Raw genomic sequence first — 21,188 nt, 5'->3', positions numbered from 1 at the left:
TTACAAGGGGAAATGGAGGGTTAAGTGACTTGCCCAGAGTCACAAGGAGCTGCCTGTGCCTGAAGTGGGAATCAAACTCAGTTCCCCAGGACCAAAGTCCACCACCCTAACCACTAGGCTACTCCTCCACTCCAAGTATCATCACTATATTTTCCTAAGTGTAAATTCTTTGAGAGGATTCATTCAGGGCCCCTTTTACTAAGGCATGCTAAAACATTAGTGTGCACTAAATGCTAAAATGCCTATTATATGCCTATGGGTGTCTTAGCATATATTGCATACTAAATCTGCTAGTGCACCATAGTAAAAGGGGCCCTTAATGTGCTGAAATTTCAAAGAACACCCGAAATTGCAGTATTGGGATTCTGAGTCCAGGCATTAACTCACTTTGTGTTTGTAGGAAAAAAAACAAATGCAATACTGAACAGATTATTAAATATATAGTAATTTATTATTGTTTACTGTAGTTGCCTTCTTAAAATGAAATCCAACAGGATCATAATTAATTCTGTCTGGTCCTAAGTGTTTTGGCAGCAGTTTGTATTCATCAGGTAAGGTAAACATTCCTGGCTGCTTGTGCACATTTTTCAAAATTGTAATCTCATTTGAGTCTTATAATAAAAAAAATACAATTTAGTGAGAGGAAGAGTCTTCTCAACTCTGCATAGCTGTAGTCGGTGAATATTAATTCTACTTAAATGCTTAGTATATCTTACAAGTTGATTTCATAAAACTTGCATGAAAAAAAATCCAAGAAATCATTATTGGAAAATGATTTTTAAAACCCTGCTTTATTAGCATTGTGACCAAATGTTTACTTAAAAGAAAATTATGCATTGTGGAACAGATGAATAAACCTGTAGTTTTTTTTCTAATGTGCAAGGCTACCAGTTTCAGTATTCTCAAATTACACCATGCTGGTTCTTATGGAAAGCACCAGGCCCTGAACTTATTTAATATTCCATTTTATCCATTAATAAAATGTGTTAAGTTGCATTAAGATTATAGTCATGATTGTGGTCCAGTATGTTAAATGATTCTAGAATAAATTGGTAAAGACAAAGCATAGAAACATCTGGGGATAATGTTATAACAGAATACCTATGTGAGAAGTTCAAAAGAGTGCCTAATTTAAGCCTTTTGTAAAGACAACACAGTTACATTTGTGCCTTTATAAAATAGGCTCCCAGAATATGCTCTACTAGCACATAAATGCTAAGGCATAGATTTATAGCAAGATTTATACTTGCTATGAAGGAGGTATACATTTGTACATGTACTCTGTCCCCCTCATTCTATAACTTTAGGGGCCCTTTTACTAAGCCAAGTAGGTGCCAATGCACGTCAATTTTGAGTTACCACCCGCTACCGCATGGTCCTTGTGGTAATTTCATTTTCGATATGCGTAACGCCGGGCGTCCTGGAAAATATTTTTATTTTATTTAATTTTCTGGCACACAGGTGATAATCATTCTACACGCGTAAACCATTACCGCCCGGCTACTGCTAGGTCAATGGCTGGTGGTAAAGTCTCAGACCTAAAATGGACATGCAGCAATTTTCATTTTGCGACACGTCCATTTTCGGCAAAAATTTTAAAAGGCATTTTTTTTACAGGTGTGCTGAAAAGTGATTCTGCACATGCCCAAAATACGGATCTACAACAGGCCATTTTTCAGTGTGCCTTTGTGAAAGGGCCCCTTAGTTCCTAAACGTAGGCTGACTTACACAAGTAAGTATACTGCCTTGAGTGAATTTCTTCAAAAAAAGTGGTAAATAAATCCTAATAAGTAAATAATGGCAAGTGGGTACCCAGATACTGTTATAGAATTAGCACTTAGTGCTCTCCATCTTGGCACTTAATTTTTGTACCCTTTATAGAATTTCTTCCTATGTGTATTTTATATAAAATATGTGCATATATTGCAAATCCACCTTGGCTCCACTCAAACTGCACCCTCTTGAATATTGTGTATAAACAGGTGTGCACTTTCCATGTGTATACTTTATCTGCACAATATGCAGTTGTGCAGTTTTATAGTTTTTGTGCATGTAAAATGGGCTTTACATACAGAAAGTTATGTTACTCCCTAGAAAATAAAATAGCATAGATTGAAGTACCTGCTGTTTTGCAACTTACCTTAAACTCAGACAGTTTTTAAAAGTAATAGCCGAGACAAAATAGTAGTCTGGACAGATGTTTAGCAGGAACTGTAAGAGTATTCCTATCTTAACATTAAAAGACAAAGGTGAGTGGTAGCTGAAATACCTTTCTAGTTGAAGTGTTTGATAACAAATGACTAGAGCAAAATATTGGGCAACCAAAGTATTGCTTTGCCCCTCAATGCATAAGAAAGAATATTTGAATCAGGCATATGAGTGACTTCATTCAACAGTGCCATGATGGAATAGCTTTCCCAGAGCTCTAAACTAGTTTAAAGTTCCAAGTATGTGCAGCCCTTCCACATGAAATAGTCTCTTCAGTCCCTCAGTTAGTCCTACAGCTCAAGAAAGAATGCAGTTCTCTCTGGAAGGTGGGAAGGTTGTGTGCTTGATCATTCCTGATTTCTGTGAAAAACACCTAGTAGAGGTGAGAAATTATACTTTTTCTGCAACAAGCAGGACTGGGTCAGGCACAGGAGTACGTGATTCCTATGGTCATAACTGCTTATTTACCTATAATTTGTCTGTTCTCCAGATTTTTCCTGGTAATAGGCATTTATTCATAACAAACCAGAATACTCTGTTGGGATCAAAGGAGACAACCCACTCTGCACACTTTCTAAAGGAGTTCAGTTATTTTAAGGTAGTAAGGGGAAGCACTATTTCCTCATTGACATGATAGGGTGTGGCTTCTTTTGGTAAGAACTTGGGGTGAGTACAAAGAACTAGGTTGTTGTGATGAAATTGAGTTTACAGTTCATAAGTAACCACAGCATTAGATTAAATTATTCTTCTGGCCAATGTATCTGCTACTAAAAAGAATACTTTTCCGTGTGACATCCTTGCGTCAAAAGGCAACTTCATGAGAGAAGTAAGTTCAACATTAAGGTCCCACAGCACAGAAGATTTCTGCAAGGGTAGTTTGACATAAAACTCCTTTTCATAAATTGAGAAATGTTAAGATATTGTGAAACCAGGAGCCGTTCCATGGGGCCATGAGTTGCTGAGCATGTACTGAAATGTGCTCTAGCTGTAGTACCTTCATCTGATAGCCCTAGTACCTGAAGCAGTTTTAATTAAACAACTCTATAATAAGATGCAGACAGTAGTCCAGCAACAAGAAGGATGCTATCCAGTCTTTTTGCATTGAATGTCACATGTATGATTATCTCCCATTTGGTGAGATGTCATATATGTGCTCGATTCAAAGAGCTCCAAGCTCTCAGAGAATGAGTCCATTCTCTTGAGGCTAGAGTAGCAGATTTGGAAGAGCTGAAGGCGACAGAGGAGGCCTACAGGGACGTTGTAGAGCAATCCCACCTCCAATCTGGCAGCCCCTATGCTGCCTTGAAGGAGGGAGGCCTTCTAAAAGGAGAGCATCACCCTGGTGCAGCTGGAAGTAATCCTGTAGACAGGACCAGTGCACCACATATCCTCTCGCACTGAGGATGTGTGTCCAGGATCTACTGCCCAGGTGGGAAGGGTTAGGATGGCTGTTGTAGTTGGTGATTCGATTATTAGGCATGTAGTTAGCTGGTGGACATGAGGATCGCCTGCTCACTTGCCTCTCTGGGGCAAAGGTGGCAGACCTCGGGTGTCACCCTGGAAGGATTTTAGATAGTGCTGGGGAGGAGCCAGCTGTCTTGGTAGAGAGGTTCTGTATGCCAAATTTAGGCTCGTAAGTAGAAAGCAAAAATCATTAAAAACCCACCTCTTCAAAAAATCTTATCCCACAAATCAAACATAAATCCTCACACCCAGCAACACACCATAATCAATGATCATACTGGACAATTTACTTTCCTCTTTCCCCTTGACCTCATGATGCTTGATTCACTTCTACCTCATTTGCCCAGAGCACAATCTTGTATTTGTCATCAACTGAAATAGCAAACGCCTTTACGGTACTTTGTAAGCCACATTGAGCCTGCAAATAGGTGGGAAAATGTGGGGTATAAATGTAACAAATAAATAAAAGTCTGTCCCTGTAAAAAACTATATGTGGGCAAGTCCACACGAGCTTTAAAACAACATCTGAGTGACCATAAATTCAATTTAGGTCATCACAGAGCAGAAACTTAGTGGCACACAGTATCTCAGTACCACATATTTCTGAGGATTTTAAATGCATTGCAAATTGATCCTATAACAATCAATAAAGAGGAGGAGATTGAGACCGCATCAGGTGGAACAGTGTTGGATCTACAGGCTACATACAATCCTTGGCCCCTACAGGACTGAATAATCGTATCGAATGGGGAGCCTTTCTTTAGTGGTTATTGTGGTAGAGCCCCGTAATTGCTGGCTGGCCCTTTAAGTAGTCAGTCATTCTCACGCTAGGGAAAGCGAAGGTTGAAAAACAGCCAGCCATTACACAGGTAGCTCTGGCATAGCAAGATGGCTGGATATAACTAGGGAAGCATTGCACAGTTTGATCTCTTTACCACATTCCATATACTCCCCCCCACCCTCGCATTAACTGCTGTATTTTTGATATTGTAGGACTTTAAATAAGGCCATGGATTTCGCTCCTTAAGAAGCTAAAGCGAAACAGAAGCGTTCTGTAGAGCATCCCCAGCCGCAGTTACAGATACAGCCTAGATGAATGTTGCCAGTATAACAAGAGAGAGAACATAAAAAGATAAGTTTCTCACCTTCTGACAAAAGGTTATTAAGCCTATTAACATATTGGTTGGAGGGTTTTTGTTTTTTTTTTTGTTTTTTTTTTTACTTATGAGCTCATGCATTATCCACATTGGGATGAACTTCCAGTTAGTGGATATAAAGCAGTCACTGTGTGCCCACACAGAATGTTGAGCGTCTGAAGTCTTTTTTTTTCCTCAAAGGATTACAGCATTATATGAGGGTTACTTGCGTGGAGAGATATAAGGAACGCAAGGTAGCTGATGATACCTCCAGTACAAAACCAAGGTGGTATAAGGGACAACTGAATGGGGAATTTGTGATCAGAACACCTCAATTTGAGCTTTAGAGGTGTTCTGATTACAATTACCCAGTGATTTGGACCTTATACCACCTTGGTTTTGTGTTGGAAGTGGCATTACATTCCCTACTTTTTTTCCTCCTCTACAAATACTGCTTAATTAAAAAAAAAATAAAAGTACCTGTGTTCTTTTTAATGCTGGCCATGGTTTCACCAATATGGCCTTACCACGGGAGGAACTACCACCACACTAAAGAACAGTTTCCAATAATTTAACTGCACGAGGGTAATAGTGACTTATTGTGAATAAATGTTACATAGCAAAAAGGTTTATAAGATATGGTAAAGTAATGTTATAAACATACAAGGAATCAGTATTGTTAGAGATTACTATATCAATCTTGAGGAGCAAGGACTTTGCAGCAGTGAAACCTGTCTGGAGCTGTACAACAGGGGGAGGGGGGAGCCACCACTCTCAGGAGCCAACTGGGTCTAGAAAAAGGATCCACACACTTTACCAGTGCTGAAATCTGAAGTGCCTCAATTTTATATACAGAAGGGCCTACAGTGCCCGCCTTTTAACCTTAGGTTTATTTGCTTTTTTTAGCCACTTTTTCCTCTCTAAAAAAGAAATATTGAGTATGGTCTCATGAATCTTTAACTCTCAGTAATACACTTTAAAGTAACTAGACAACATCCTTTCACCTGGCTCCAGGGTTTAATAAGCCTGACATCACTGTGCTTAAGTTGTGGTCTCAATCACATTAATTTATACCCAGTCAACAGCTGTACACTCTTGCTCAGGCTGGCAGGGATCTGTAAGCACACCAGCTGAAACCTCCAGTCATCTCTCCTCTGGCTGCATAGGGCCTTAATACTTTAAATATTTTCTTCTGCAGTGAAGGTAATTAGCAATTATTTTCACCCTAGTGCCTTGTCTGAATTTTCTCTTACTGGTAGCAATTTCTGGCAGAGAAGAAAAGTTTTAGGGTGGGGAGAAAAATGAGATGGTTGGTTTGCAGTCAGCATGAGGAAAGGAAGAAAAGGTCAGGTGCTCCTGAAATTGGTTGCCTAGACCTGGCTTACTAAACAGCCTCAAGGACTTGCGCCCACACACTATACCAAGAAAACTTACCTTAGCCAGAAACTGTGACCTACTGGAGTTATTTTAAATACGTGTACAAGAAGGGCTAGTGTAGCACAGGGGCATAGCCAGATGCCCACTTTATAGTGGACATGAGTGTCATAGCACACCTGCCATTTCTTCCACCCCTGTCTGTTGCACTTGATTTACTAGTTAAAATTGATAGGTAAACTATAAACCAGCTACACAAGTCAACCATCTCTCTCCATGCCAGAGTCTGAAACCAGCTACACAAGTCAACCATCTCTCTCCATGCCAGAGTCTGAAACCAGCTACACAAGTCAACCATCTCTCTCCATGCCAGAGTCTGACTTGTTCTATTATGGGCAGTATAAGAACATGTCCATGAATAATAAAGCCTTCAGTAAGGAACTCTAAAGTTTGCAACATTGTATAAACATACAGGTTGAACTAAAGTTATAGACAAGGTAAAATTGTATAGGGCTCTAAGATTAAAAAAAGGTTTATGGAGGAACCATTACTTGATTTTAGCAGACTGACACCTCTAATACATCAATATCTAGAAAAATAGGAAAATCTGTTTGCAAAAGTATATTTCTGTCAAGCTGTAGCAATCTTAACTTGAATGCTAGACGTATTTGAGAGGAAAAGGCCTCAAGAAGCCCCCAGCTTTACCTCTAATACAGCCCCAGAAGCAAAATTAATGCCCTGAACACTTTCCTACCACTACCTTACTCTGAAAAGGCTACAAGATGATTCTGTAGAGATAAGAGCAAAACTTTCCCCAAGGAAATGGTACAAGAGTTCCAGAACCTACAGTATCTACTAGAAAACAATTGGACAGGACACTCATTGACTGAGTAATATTTAGTATCCATTTGGGACAGGCCCATTCTACAAAGTTTTTTAGACTGGATTCTTTGAAGAATTTTAAGAATTGTGTTGCCTGTAGCTCACAACTACAGGGTAACTTGGCTAGGCTTCAATAGCTTTTATATTAACTGAAGATGCAAAAAAAAAAAAAAAATCCTAGCACTACCTTAAGGATCAAAATGTTATTACTGAAGTTTTACTATCATGGTATTTGCAAGCTGCTTTGGAAAGTGCCACACAAAAGAAAAATAGCAGTTGCTAGAGCCTAAATCTCCAGCATTATAGGGTTCAATAGTCCCTTTTCATCTTAAAGATTAACTTTAAATACTTACACAGCCATCTAAGGCCATGACTGAATGTTGACACGTTACCTTTTCTGGCCTTCCAGGAACCTAGGTAAGCCTGCCCCTTTTCTCCTTAAGACTTACTATATACCTTGGAACCATATGCAGAAGATCTACAATAAAAGTGGAAAGCTACCCTAGTTGCTGATGCTCGATTTTAGAGAAGCCTCCTTAGACTTCTCAGCCTCTCATTGGTCTAGTTGTGGTCTTTAAGCAGTATGTTGATTTTTTAAAAAGGTGTCATGTAGCTCCTTCAACTGTGTAATAATGTCAAATTTCTTTTGATCCTAGTCTAATGGTCCTTCAAAGTAGGATCCACTATGCCAAAATGCAAACTATAACTCTGGCATTAAATATAGGGAAGCATAGAGCAAAGCAAAGATTTTAAGCTGAGAAGCATCTCTAATAATGCCCTAGGCTTCCCTTGCAGCTTGTTGGTAACTGCCCTGCCCACTAAATGTGGCCAGGGTAGCACAATGTTAAACAAATATCCTATACCAATCTATTTTGGCTCCATGTTTACACCTAAGTCCATCTTATATTGACCGTATCATAGTAGATCTCCACTGAGAATGGGGGAAAAAATGAAACTGTGCAAAATTCTGCAAGAGAGTTGAGATTTAAACAGAATAGGACTGCCAAAACTTGAGCAAAGTTCATACCAACATTTAAGATTTCCCTTCAATACCATCATACACAACTTTAACATTCCTACACATTAGCGTGCCTCTGCATGAGCTAGAATTTGTAACTTTTAAAGGCTTATTTTAGCAAAATGATTCTCTTGAGAGGTGAGGGGGTAGTTAGACATCTACAGCTATTACAATATGAAAAACCAACCACCACCACCTACCTGCAAGTATACTTTTAGCACACCATGGGGCATAGGCGCCAACACTTATATGATGATTGGAGGTGCTAAACCCAACAGAAATTACTCCGCTCTGGACACAGTCAAGGAGTTTACTCAATATTAGAGTTCTTAAGCACCCACAGAGCTGGCTCCTGTGTCTTGAGGGATGTGAAGGGGCGCCCAAGTTTTCCTGAGGACGTCCTTGCAGAACGTTCCAGCGAAGGGGCGGGGAAACCCGTATTATTGAACCCTTAGGGGATGCCCAAATCTTGAAATTTAGGTTGACCTTAGAGATGGTTGACCTTAGATATGGTCGTCCCCTATCTTCAGCAATAATAGAAACCGAGGACGCCCATCTCGGAAACGACCAAATCCAAGTTATTTGGTCGTGGGAGGAGCCAGAATTCATAGTGCACTGGCCCCCCTCACATGCCAAGATACCAACCAGGCACCCTAGGGGGCACTGCAGTGGACTTCAGAAATTGCTCCCAGGTGCATAGCTCCCTTACCTTGGGTGCTGAGCCCCCCAACCCCCCCCCCCCCCCACAACTGTACACCACTACCATAGCCCTTATGGGTGAAGGGGGCACCTACATGTGAGTACAGTGAGTTTCTGGTGGGTTTTGAAGGGCTCACATTTACCACAAATGTAACAGGTAGGGGGGACGGACCTGGGTCCACCTGCCTGAAGTGCACTGCACCCACTAAAACTGCTCCAGGGATGTGCATACTATTGTCTTGGAGCTGGGTATGATATTTGAGGCTGGAAAAAATATTTTTAAAAATTTTTTGAGGGTGGGAGGGGGTTAGTGACCACTGGGGGAGTAAGGGGAGGTAGTCCCCGATTCCCTCCAGTGGTCATCTGGTCATTTAGGGCACATTTCTGTGGGTTGGTCGTAAGAAAAAAGGACCAGGTAAAGTCATCCAACTGTTCCTCAGGGATGCCCTTTTTTCACCCATTATCAGTGGACGCCCATGTGTTAGCCACGCACCAGTCCTGCCTTCACTACACCTCTGACACCCCCCCCCCCCCCGTGAACTTTGGCCATCCCCATGACGGAAAGCAGTTGGACACCCAAAATCAGCTTTCGGTTATGCCATTTTGGGCAACCCTGTGAGAAGGACGCCCATCTTCCAATTTGTGTCAAAAGATGGGTGTCCTCTTGAAAATAAGCCTGTTAGACTCCCTGCCACCAATGCACTATGCTACTCTGAGTGATAAGCCAGGAGCACAAGCACTAGAGAAAACCTAATTATGTCCAAACTACAAATTTGCTTTTCCAAGTAGCAGGCTTTCATCCCTTGAGATGGAACTCAGCTCTAAGAATCTGGCTTATTTTGAATAGATATGATTATAAACTATGTAGAGCAGGTTTTCAGGATATCCACAATGAATATGCATGAAAGATTTACATATAATGGAGGCAGTGTATGCAAATTTAAGTTCATACATATTCATTGTGGATATCCTGAAAACCTGACTGGCAAAGTGTACTCCAGGACTGGATTGGGAAGTCCACTGGCCTAACCAATAAAATTCCTCATTTGAGTCCTAAATGAGACCTTCAGAAAATACTGGAAGTGCAGTGTTTGAAATATTTTAAAACAAGATTAAGCCTTTATGGAAGTCTTTGCAGAAAGTCTTAAATTAGTTGCACTTTGAGCACCCTCAGTAATGATGTGCAATAATGTATTACACTTTGAAGAAATTACAGCTATATATGCATGAGATGCTCACTGAAAGATTACTTAGCTAGACCATGTGTAGGCAGAGGGAAGGAATAGTCTACAAGGGTAGATGGGTGCAGGCACATTTACACTCTTTTCAGATCAGAAACTAGTGAGGCTGTTAATTTAAAGGCAAAATAGGTACCTTAGACTTGAAGCATCCTGTTATACCACTACTACAGACACCATATAGTGGTTGATATCAATTCACTGCTATCAAAAGGTAGAAGTCAGTTGAAGATGGAATGGTTAATTGATGGACAACTTCAGAAAGCAACCTCAACTGCCTTCATATGCCTGTTCTATTCACAGAACATTACTAGCATGCAGGATGATAAGTAGCCATTTCTGCATAAAGAAACCAAATGTCAATTTTGAAACAACCCTTTATTTTTCAAAAGTAAAGATTCATGCAACTTGCTTCTCCAACTCAATACTCAAGAACAAAAAAAAAACTACTTTGGAAAAAATGTTTGGTAGTTTTTCTCCTATATACCGAGAAAACTAAATTCATTTCACAAGGCCAGATTTCTGCATCTGTTTTCCAGCAACACGTCCAGTCTTTTCCACCGACTTGATTACGCCAACAGCAACAGTCTGCTTTATATCCCGGGCTGCAAAGCGACCTGTGATGAAAGAGTAGCAGTTGAGCAAGTATACTTAATTATAACTATCCGGAAAAATTAACATTCCAAAATAAGGCCAAATATCTCCCTCATCACAGCTTGGTCAGGACAATATGTTGAGCCGGTGGCCTAAGTTAGTGCAGTGGGCTTTGATCAGGGCAACCTGGGTTCAGTTCCCACTGCAGCTCCTTGTGACCATAGACAAGTCACCTAACCCTCCATTGCCCCCACGTACAAAACAAATTGTGAGCCCTCTAGGGACAGGGAAAAGTACTTATATATAATGTGTACAGCGCTGCATGTCTGTTAGAAATTAGTAGTCGAGACAGCACATTCAGTACAGATGTTCAGAACTCACCTGTATCCCTGCTGGAAAACAGAATTACTGCTCATTTTTGGATGTTAGATAGGCCACCTGCAAATCAAACCTTTCCAAGCAAATCCTAGCAAGCAGTGCTTCTCAACCCAGTCAGGTTTTCAGGATATGCACAAAGAATATGATAGAAATTTGCACACTGCCAGTATGCAAACCCCATGAATATTTGTTGTTTATCCTGAAAACCTGACTGGCTAGGTATGCCCCAAGTACTAGGTTGAGCACACTGCTTTAGTTCATCCAGTCTGCTCAAAATAAAATTTAAAAATAAAATAGCCCAGCTCTGGAAGTGTTGCTGCTTCTAGGATATTCTTAAAACAACCTGGACAGATGAGTGTGTTATGCCAACAAGCATCCTATGAACACATAGCATATCAGCCAAATTAGACCAGTTTCTACAATAACTATATTAGGTATCTGTTCTGATTAAAACAGCAAGCCACCTAGTAGGCATTCTGGGAGCTGTAGCCTGCCAAACCAACTCCCAAAGCTGCAGTATTTTGTTCATCACCTCTCCCTCCTGCAGTAGTTAGTTCACAGGATCACCACCTCCTAAACCCTTTCCTATTGTTTAAGACCTGATGGACCTTCTGACATCAGTTTTAGTCTGCCAAATCTCATGCCTGGTATGAGCTACATAGGATTGCCACTTCCGTTGCTTTGTTCTTCGTGTGGCACATATGGCTGTGATGTTTTTTCCATGCTTATTTCAATTTGGATTATTAATTCATAACTCACATTTGATGTTCCTATATCAGAATTTTTTTTTATATCTTAGAACTTGAAACCCTGCATTAATTCTCTAGATGAAAGTAAACTCTACAGAACATAAGGTAATTATGACTTGCTTTGGATTAGTTTAAAGATCAAATGAGTTGAACAGATGTGTTCAGTCATTATGAACTTAGCAGGATGCTACACTTATTCATACAAAACATTAGGGAATTAAAACCCATAATCATGAGAGCTTAGACCCTATACTAGGTATTAAAGCCGTTGTGTAGTTTCAAGACAGACCACATACAGGTCTGTTAGATACTGCACTCTCTAACCAGGCTCTAGCCTGTGTGTTCTTAATGGTAATAGGACATTTCACAGATGTTTTGTTAATAGTCATCGGGCCAAGTCCAGTGTTTCAATGAAAACAAGCCACCCACAGCTGAAAACATTTTGCAGGTGAATGCAAACGGGAGATCAAGGATATCAAGTACAACATTCCGTTTTAGAATCAGAGGCTAAAGGCTCATCTACATTTGCTAATTTCTAAGACATCTCCTTCTTAAAGGCATTCACCAACCAGCATGGCTCACAGCTAGAAGACTAAGTCCCCCATTGGGCTTCTGGCCAGATGTTCTTGTAACAGTCAACACTGGTGCACATATGCTATTACTATTTACAGTACACAAACTTCCTTATAAAGAAAAATTGTCAGAAAAAATTCACAGGGTGGTTAATGCCTGGAATGCCCTGAGGGAGGTGGTGGAGAAAAAAATGACTGAATTTAAGAAGGCATGGGATGAACAGATCTCTAATTAGAAAATGAATGGTATTAAATGGTTGCATGGGTGTCTGCATGTCAAGTGGCACTTAAGATAGTGACTGGCTATGAAGAACTAAGGCTATGCTGGGCATATTTATACTGAGTCCCATATATGGCAATTTGGTTTAGGATGGGCTGAGAGGGCTTCAATGGAAACAATTTAGAAAAAGTTAGGACAGTGCCGGGCAAACTTACTGTGTCCCAGGGATTTGGATAGGCTGGAGTGGGCGTCGTCAGCAACATCAGCAGTTGGAACCTAAGGACAGGGCTAGGCAGACTTCTACTGATATGCCAAAAATCATTTTATATCACATTCATTGTTGGTTTAATCTTGACAATGATTTTTGACTGTTGGGCAGACTGGATGGACCGCTCAGGTCTATTTTCTTAGTAACTTAGTAAAGGGTGGCAGATACCTAAAGGTAGCAATGTTTCTGATAATTTGCCTATTGCTTTGATGACCTCCATTTTAATATCACATGGATGAGAGAAGCCAAGTAATCCAATTATTGCAGAAAAAAATTGCCAACATTCCCCATGAAAAGGAGACTTCAGAATGAAGCAATGTTAGAATGCATGTTTAAAGCTTGAGCCGAGCCAAACCAAAATGCCATATTTTTGTGAATTATGATTGCCCTAATGTAGCATTAAACATGAGCCACCTTTGTTGGGAGTTATAATGTACCACTATTTTGTTTTAAAAGTAAATGAGATGTTGGGTACTGAAAGTTTAGAGAGAAAAATGGTAGTAAAAACAGTTTGGGCTCGTGATCACTCATGGCTCAAACCTTATGAGTGTGGAGCCAGAAAGTTCAAGGTCCTTTTTCTCCTGATGAATTGTTTGCCAGGTAGCAACTTATGGTTTGTTATATGTGCAGGAACAAAAAGGTGGCCTTGTGTTGAGAATCAACTGCCATAAATAGTATAGCCAACTTTAAAGTCTCTAATAAGAAAGCTGAAGATTAAGCAGGGTCAATCTGAATTAGGCCCTTTGGGCTATGTTTACTAAAGCTTAGTGCATGCTAAGCACTGGGCAACCCATTTTATTCTTATGGACCATACAGCACTTAAGGGGCACTATGCTTTGGTAAACATGGCCCTAAAACAGTAGCCCTTCCCAAACTTAAAGGGGTTTTAGAGAATTACGTCAACCAATAAACCCCTTCATCTGCAGTACATTAGTTAAATTTTCTGAAAAGTCACTAACCCAGTTGGGGGTAGTCAAAGAACCGTTCCACACAGAAAGGCTTAATAGGAATAAGTTTGATAGTTGCACCATCCCCTGATTTTAGCCGCGATGGATTATCCTCTAGTTTTTGACCCGATCGTCTGTCAACTTTTTCTTGAAGCTCAGCAAACTTGCAGGTGACATGAGCAGTGTGGCAGTCTATCACTGGAGAGTAGCCAGCTTTTATAAAGCCTGGGTGATTCAAAATTATTACCTAGATGAAAGAAAGCCAAGATGAGTTTTAAGGCATAAACAAGCCACCTTTTAGTAGAAAATTAAATTCTCTGCAGTGATCCACAAAGCACCAATTTCTATTTCATGTATAACCTAGCAGATAGTGCATTTTAATAAATAGTTCTCACTTGATCTATGTTACTGTTTCCCACCACCGTCTTCACAAATTCAAGACCTTAAGCTCTGTGGAATTCATCCACCATCTTCGCAAATTCAAGACCTTAATCTCTGTGAATTCATCCACCGTCTTCACAAATTCAAGACCTTAAGCTCTGTGGAATTCATATGTTTAAATACATCTGCCCTGAGCAATTTTACTCAAATCCTTAGCCTCAAACACTAGGTCTTATAAGTCAACTGTCTTATTACTGGGAAGGGGCAGCGGCTTTTAGAATTTATAGTACAAGCTTACCTGTGCAGTGAAGCTCGATACCCCTACTGGTGGATCACTTTTAGAATTTCCAGCTACATTTCCTCTCCTTAGACTCTTGACTGAAATATTCTTGACGTTAAACCCAACATTATAACCAGGAAAAGCAACCTGGACTGGCTCATGGTGCATTTCAATAGACTTCACTTCTGCTGTGTAGTTTACCGGTGCAAAACAGATGGTCATGCCTTGTCTAAGAATTCCAGTTTCAATTTTCCCCACAGGTACTGTGCCAATTCCTGAGAAGAGAACATTTTAAACTCAACCTAAGTTTTAAAAGCATCTTTTTGGGCACCTTGCACTGTATGAGCTACTGCTTGCAAGTAAAATTCAGCCATTAATGAGTACTAGGATAGTTATGTCCTCTTAATTCCTGGACTAAATTGGGTGTAATTTGTGTGCTTGGGTTACTTATAGCCATAGATTTTAATAGTTTCATTGTATAATCACCACTTCACACAATATGTCCTCAGAAAAGTGTATTTAGGGAAACTAAACTTGGAGTTGGGACTTGTCACCACTTAACCCATAGACCCCGGCCCCCTTCCCATTTTCAACCTTCAATTCTCCCGTCCAACAATCACAACCCAGAATAAGTATGTTAACTGGCTGCAGCTTGAATGGATATAACAAATGCACAGACGTTTAAAAGAAGTTTAGCTTTGATAAAGGTTAACATTTTTAAGTGTTATAACCTTTGGCCTTTGTACCTGCCATAACAGCAACAGCAGGTGCAAAGCATGATCCTCCATGCCCTACCTATTCCACCCAAACCACCAGCTCTTTGAGCTTAAGTTATGCACTTATCACCTGATGAGCTGAGGACCCCCCCCCCCCCCCCCAAAGCTATGATGGCACCTGCTGGACCCCTGGTCCTGAATCCCCTGCCACAAGGGAGGGTGGGTGTGTGAAGCTGCCTCCGAAGCGTGGAAAGAGACCCTGCTACCCGGAGACAGATCCTTTAAATGAGTTCCCTTGTTGCCCACCCCTCAAGCTCTACTCCAATCACTGCGCAGGCCCAAGGTTAGAAAACTTTAAAAGTAAATCCCCCTATCCCTCTGCCTAGTAAGCAGAGTGGTGTTGCCCAGCCCCAAGGTTAGGATCACCCTGTGATATTAACTCTTGAGCTTCTATATCCTGAACACTAAACAGCTTCTCTTGGGCAATTATGTACCAAAAAGATTTGGCATTTTCAGAAGCTTGATTTGTTCAAGAATCCCTGCCCCCACCCCAATATACTATAGGGAAGGATTCCTCAGATGCCCTTTTGGTTGGGAAGTGGAAGTAACTATACTTATCAGCTACAAGTCACCTCTCAGCTCAAAGAGCCTTCAGCTTTTAGTGGCTCATGTGGCTAGTTTTTGGCATATCAGTCTACCTACATCTACTAAACTGGGTATTTTGCCTTGTGCAAAACCTGCAGTGTACAAATTTAGGTGGAAAGAGCTAACTGCTGCTCTTTTCAATCTAGGAAGCTTGTTCTAACAGCTTCCCTTTAAGGATTTTGTTTGATTAATATTTTAATTAAGAGTTGAAAGTCTTTAGTCAGACTTGCATTCAGTATTTTTATGATCACATGTGAAGTGTTTTGCAGCACATGTACAACAAGAGTACAAAGGCATACCAGATTAATTAGACCAGTAGCTCAAAATGGCTAAGTCTTCATTGCTGATAGATTTGTGATCTAGTAACTTATGTAGCTTTTCCCAATGTCCATTTAAAGAGACAGATTTGTCAGTACAAGTCACCTATTTTTAAAAAAAACAGCCTCATGGAATAAAATCAGTTATGTTATTTCGCTGAGGCATTTATGAAAAGACCCACTGCCCAACCACAAGTTTATAATTTCTCTAGCTTTGAGTAGTGACTTAAGGATTTATTTTTTTATTTTTTTGTTACATTTGTACCCGCGCTTTCCCACTCATGGCAGGCTCAATGCAGCAGGCAATGGAGGTCAAGTGACTTGCCCAGAGTCACAAGGAGCTGCCTGTGCCTGAAGTGGGAATCGAACTCAGTTCCTCAGGACCAAAGTCCACCACCCTAACCACTAGGCCACTCCTCCACTAACCCGTAGGATCAAAGCTGAACTCAGTAAAAGGCTTAAGAATTCACTCACCTCCTATTTTATAGACGTCTTGCAGTGGTAATCGCAGGGGTTTGCTAGATGGGCGGACTGGAGGCAACAGCGAGTCCAAAACTTCCAGAAGTGCTTGACCTTTCGCAAAGCCTTCCTTCCGTTTAGACTTCCATCCCTTGAACCACGGCATCTGCAAAGGTACATTTTCAAGTGAATTAATACACGTATACCCAATACCAGAATTAAGTTAGCCAGGTTAAGTACATACCTCACAACAGCATGTGGGTCAATTGTCATCAACGTTTGTATAGCTGTAGTACCTTTTCCTAGTTTATTCTGGAGGGACATTTACTGTGTACCTTAATTTACCACCACAATTTCAGGCCCCAAGGCACAACAGTTTACTACTAAAGTGGTTTTGGGCTCCAGAACACTCTAGGGTGGCTCAGGTACATTAATAGTTAGATTAGTGAGCATGATCCCCTTCCAGCCCATTACCTTCTGACTTGGACTAGAAATATTTTCGCCATTCCAACCCGAGACAGGTACAAAGGGGATGGCAGCAGGATTGTAACCAATTTTCCGAAGATACACCGTCACGTTTCTCATCACTTCTTCATATCTCTTCTGGCTATAAGGGGGATCAGTCATATCCATCTTGTTCACGCAGACAATAAGCTGCTTAACTCCCAAGGTGTATGCCAGCAGGGCATGTTCTCTAGTCTGCCCATTTCTGGAGACCCCAGCCTCAAACTCTCCGAGAGCAGCCGAGACCATCAGCACCGCGGCGTCCGCCTACAAGAAATACAGCGCGCAATATTTGGTCAAAACCTTACAGATATCTTTCAGAATCGTACCTTAACTCTAAAGTCCGATAGAAAAGGCCAAATCAGCCAACCAGAATGGATCAAAGCGTTTTTTTTAATTTATAAGCGAACCCCAGATCAACCACAGGTTTTCTTGACCCTTCTCTTCCCCCCCCCCCCCCCCCCCCCATATCACATTAGATAGGATCGAAAGCATCTGCAGAAAAGAAACTAAGCCTGAAATTTTTCACTACCAGATTCCGAGTATCGACATCGAGTATGATCCCATCACTGTATGTGTTAAATACACAATGCCCAGAACTGGACAACTGCCCTGCTGTCCACCCCCACCCCCGAAAGTACTAAGCGTTAACAGCGCTTTAAAGCGCACAAACAAAAACCACAGGGCTAGAGCAGCCCACACTTGAACGGGGGTTTATATGAGGCGCCCTAGTACCTCGAAGTACAGCCCACAAAATGAAACCCAAGCCAGCAGAGCGCGCCTTAATCGCCTGGCTACTGCGCCTACCTGAGAAGTACCCGTCAGCATGTTCTTAATAAAATCTCTGTGGCCCGGGGCATCGATGATGGTGATAGTGAATTTCTGAGTCTGAAATTTCCACAGCGAGATGTCGATGGTAATTCCACGTTCCCTCTCCGCCTTCAGTTTGTCCAGAATCCAAGCAAACTTAAAGGAACTCTTACCCATCTGTTTAAATGGAGGGGGAGGGGAAGAAAAGTTCATTACTGTGAAAAACATACTAAATGGGGGGGGGGGGGGGGGGAGTTTACAGAAGGCTTCATATTATAAACACACCTACAGTTGAATGCATGTTTTTAAACTCCCCGGTCCGTTCCACCAAGGTTATTTTTATAGAGATAGTGGTGCTATGTAGTTTACTGCTTCTGTTTAGTTACGATAACTTATGTATAAAATCTTTGGTACTTTTTTGGGGGATCTTGCCAGGTATTTGTGACCTGGATTGGCCACTGTTGGAAACAGGATGCTGGGCTTGGACCTTTGGTCTGCCCTAGTATGGCAATACTTATGTACTTTTTATAGGAGGGGGAAGGGACACGGATTCACACTTAACTAGGCTATTAACTACACGAATCTACTCGCCTTTAACTCACTCCCAGACTAAACAAGACCCCTGGGGGGGGGGGGGGTCGAGTTATCTGCAGCAGGGCCCATAGGAATAAAATGGGCCCTGCTGCAGTTAGCTCGAACTAATCTTTAGTAAAAGACCCCCTAAAACTTTTTTTTTCCTTTTCAACCAGCCATTTAATACAAATTAAAACCTAACCTGACTGGCCGCGGTCTCGAACTTCTCCATAATCCTGGGATCGAGACCCCCGGCTTTGTAGATAAGATGACCTGTGGTGGTGGATTTGCCTGAATCCACATGTCCAATAATAACTATGTTGATAGGAATCTTTGTAGCAGACATATCAGCCATTATGATCTTCTACTTCCAGTCTAGAAAAAGCGATTACCAATATAGACAAATTTTCTTCCCTCTTCTAGGAACCAGAGGCCTCCTTTGCTCGTGTTTTATAGTAAATGCTAAACACGCTAATTATCTGCAGGTCCCCAGCACGCCCACTTTAAATGACCCAAATTACTTGCAAGGCTGAAGCCTGTTCGGTATACCAAAAAAATAAATAAATAAATAAATCTTATATATCGCACTATGCAGTTTGCATTTAGGGCACAAAAAATTCAAATTAACAATCTGCTTAAGAAAATAATGTTTCTTTCTTATCTGAATATTGTTCATTGCCCTATTTAGGTCACATAGTTAATTCCTCGTGTACTGGGAAACAAAATGAAACGACCTTTAAATATCCACAAGTTATCTATTTTTTGTACGGGGGGGGGGGGGGGGAGGCACTGTTGGAAATGTTTTTTTTTTTCTTATTTTCACATTCCTTATTAATTATTGACTAGCTGAATGTTACTTCTGTTTGCGGAGGAGTCAAGTATTGTTTTAAATCTTGTTTCGGATAATGAGCTACAGCGAGAAGGCATAATATCTTTTTAACGTTCCGAGATGAACTGTTAAGAGGAGCTTTCCTTTTGATTTCTTAATATGTCCACACATGCAAACCACCTGGGTCAGGCGTGGTTTTAACCAAGATAAGGAAGGATAGGTACAAAAATGATCTGCTTTTTTTTTTTTTTTAAATTATAGTGGTTTATTCTGCACTAACTCTTTAAAGTATGTCTGGGTGATTATAAAGGGAAAGTTTACCGTTGCTAAATAATATTCCTACTTGTTAATTTTCATTCTTTTGCTCCCCTTTGGTTACTAAATAGTGTAAAATCTGTATCCAATAAAAGTTCTTTTCAGCTCAGTCAAACAGCCCCTTAATCTCATTAGGAAAGATAAGGTTTATTCCCTGTAGCCACTTTTTCATACTGGGAAGTATAAACCACCACAAAAGGTGCAGGTGCTTCAGTTTCATTATGCTAGTTCACACAGATAGGTTAGTACTAAAGCTGCCTAAAAGGTACTTTTATCTCGTCACTTTTTTAAATTAATATTTTCCTTATCCGAGTGCTTTGCCTAGAGTCACAGGAATGCCTCTTGTTGGGGGCAAAGCTTCTGCTTTTTCAGAGGAGCTAAACAGCTCTATAAAGTCTTGCTATGTTAACTGGATGTCTGAAAACACAAGATTGAGTTCCCAAATATTGTACTAGGGTAGTAATTTTGCTTTCACTTTGATAAAGTCTGCCAACCAAAGTTTCATATATACAGCATTTAAGTCTAATAGGGAAAGGAGATGAGATTTGATATATTGCCTTTCTGTACTTGCAATCAAAGTGATTTACATATTACATATAGGACTAGGTGCTCATTTTATACCTGGGGCAATGGAGGGTTAAGTTACTTGCCCTGAATCACAAAGAGCTACAGTGGGAATCAAACCCAGTTCCCCTGGTTCTCAGGCCAACACTAACCTTCCACTCCTGGGTAGCCTGTTTTTCACTGTATGTTGATCTGACATAGGTAGATCTTTTCAGAATTTTTTTTTATTTGGGGGGGGGGGGGGAGGGAGAGAGAGAGAGAGAATGTATTCATGGTATTAATTGACCTGTTTCCCTCATAAGGGTTTTTTCCTATAAAATCAATGGGGATGTATTTCTTACAGACAAGGAACATCTATCTAGTCAAGAAACTTCAGACTGCCCAGAACACAGCGACGAGACAGATTTTTGGTAAATCTAAATTTGAATCTGCCAAGCCCCCTTCGTGAACAATTACTTTGGTTTCCCATCAAAGAACGTATTGCCTTTAAGGTCTGCACCCTGATTCACAGGATCATTTACATGCTTGATCTGGTTCCAGTTTTACCCGATCCTGCCTAAATTTACATTATCCTGATTGTAATGGCCTTAATTATAAATCTACCTACGCCTCCAACTTCTCCTATATAGGCACACAACTATGGAATGCTTTACCGAAATCCGTAAAATCAACCCAGAACTATCTAAATTTTAGAAAATTATTGAAGACCATCCTGTTCAAGAAGGCTTACTTTCCTGACTCAACCTAACCCACCCATTCCTGGTTTTCAGAAAGATTCATCGACTTTATTAACATGTAACTTTGTATTATCTTTTGCTAACTTACTTGTTTAAATGATACCTATTTGTCTATTACCTTACTCTTACATTGTTTAATTGTACTTTTCCCTACGGTTCTATGTAAGCCACATTGAGCCTACAACTAGTGGGGAAAATGTGGGGTATAAATGTATTAAATAAATAAAATGATGTTTAACCATTGGAGCTGGGACTAACTCACCATTACCCTTAGCCAATACCCTTTATTTAACACACATTTATCAACAATC

General features: G+C 40.6%; 1 protein-coding gene across 1 annotated transcript; it reads right to left on the bottom strand.

Moving 5' to 3' along the window:
• Positions 1-10,398: 10,398 nt before the first annotated feature.
• On the bottom strand, positions 10,399-18,968 carry LOC115460441 (elongation factor 1-alpha-like). The gene is made up of 7 exons (XM_030190211.1): positions 18,635-18,968; positions 17,857-18,036; positions 17,020-17,316; positions 16,561-16,711; positions 14,427-14,683; positions 13,760-13,994; positions 10,399-10,636 (listed from the first exon to the last, which is right to left on the bottom strand). Exons 1-7 carry the CDS (start codon positions 18,785-18,787, stop codon positions 10,521-10,523), a joined length of 1,389 nt encoding a protein of 462 aa, XP_030046071.1. The 5' UTR covers positions 18,788-18,968; the 3' UTR covers positions 10,399-10,520.
• Positions 18,969-21,188: the final 2,220 nt, after the last annotated feature.

This window comes from Microcaecilia unicolor, chromosome 1, assembly GCF_901765095.1.
Source record: "Microcaecilia unicolor chromosome 1, aMicUni1.1, whole genome shotgun sequence".
Classification (NCBI taxonomy): Eukaryota; Metazoa; Chordata; class Amphibia; order Gymnophiona; family Siphonopidae; genus Microcaecilia; species Microcaecilia unicolor.
The sequence above is the reverse complement of the archived record's forward strand: the minus strand, read 5'-3'. Positions and strand labels throughout refer to the sequence as shown.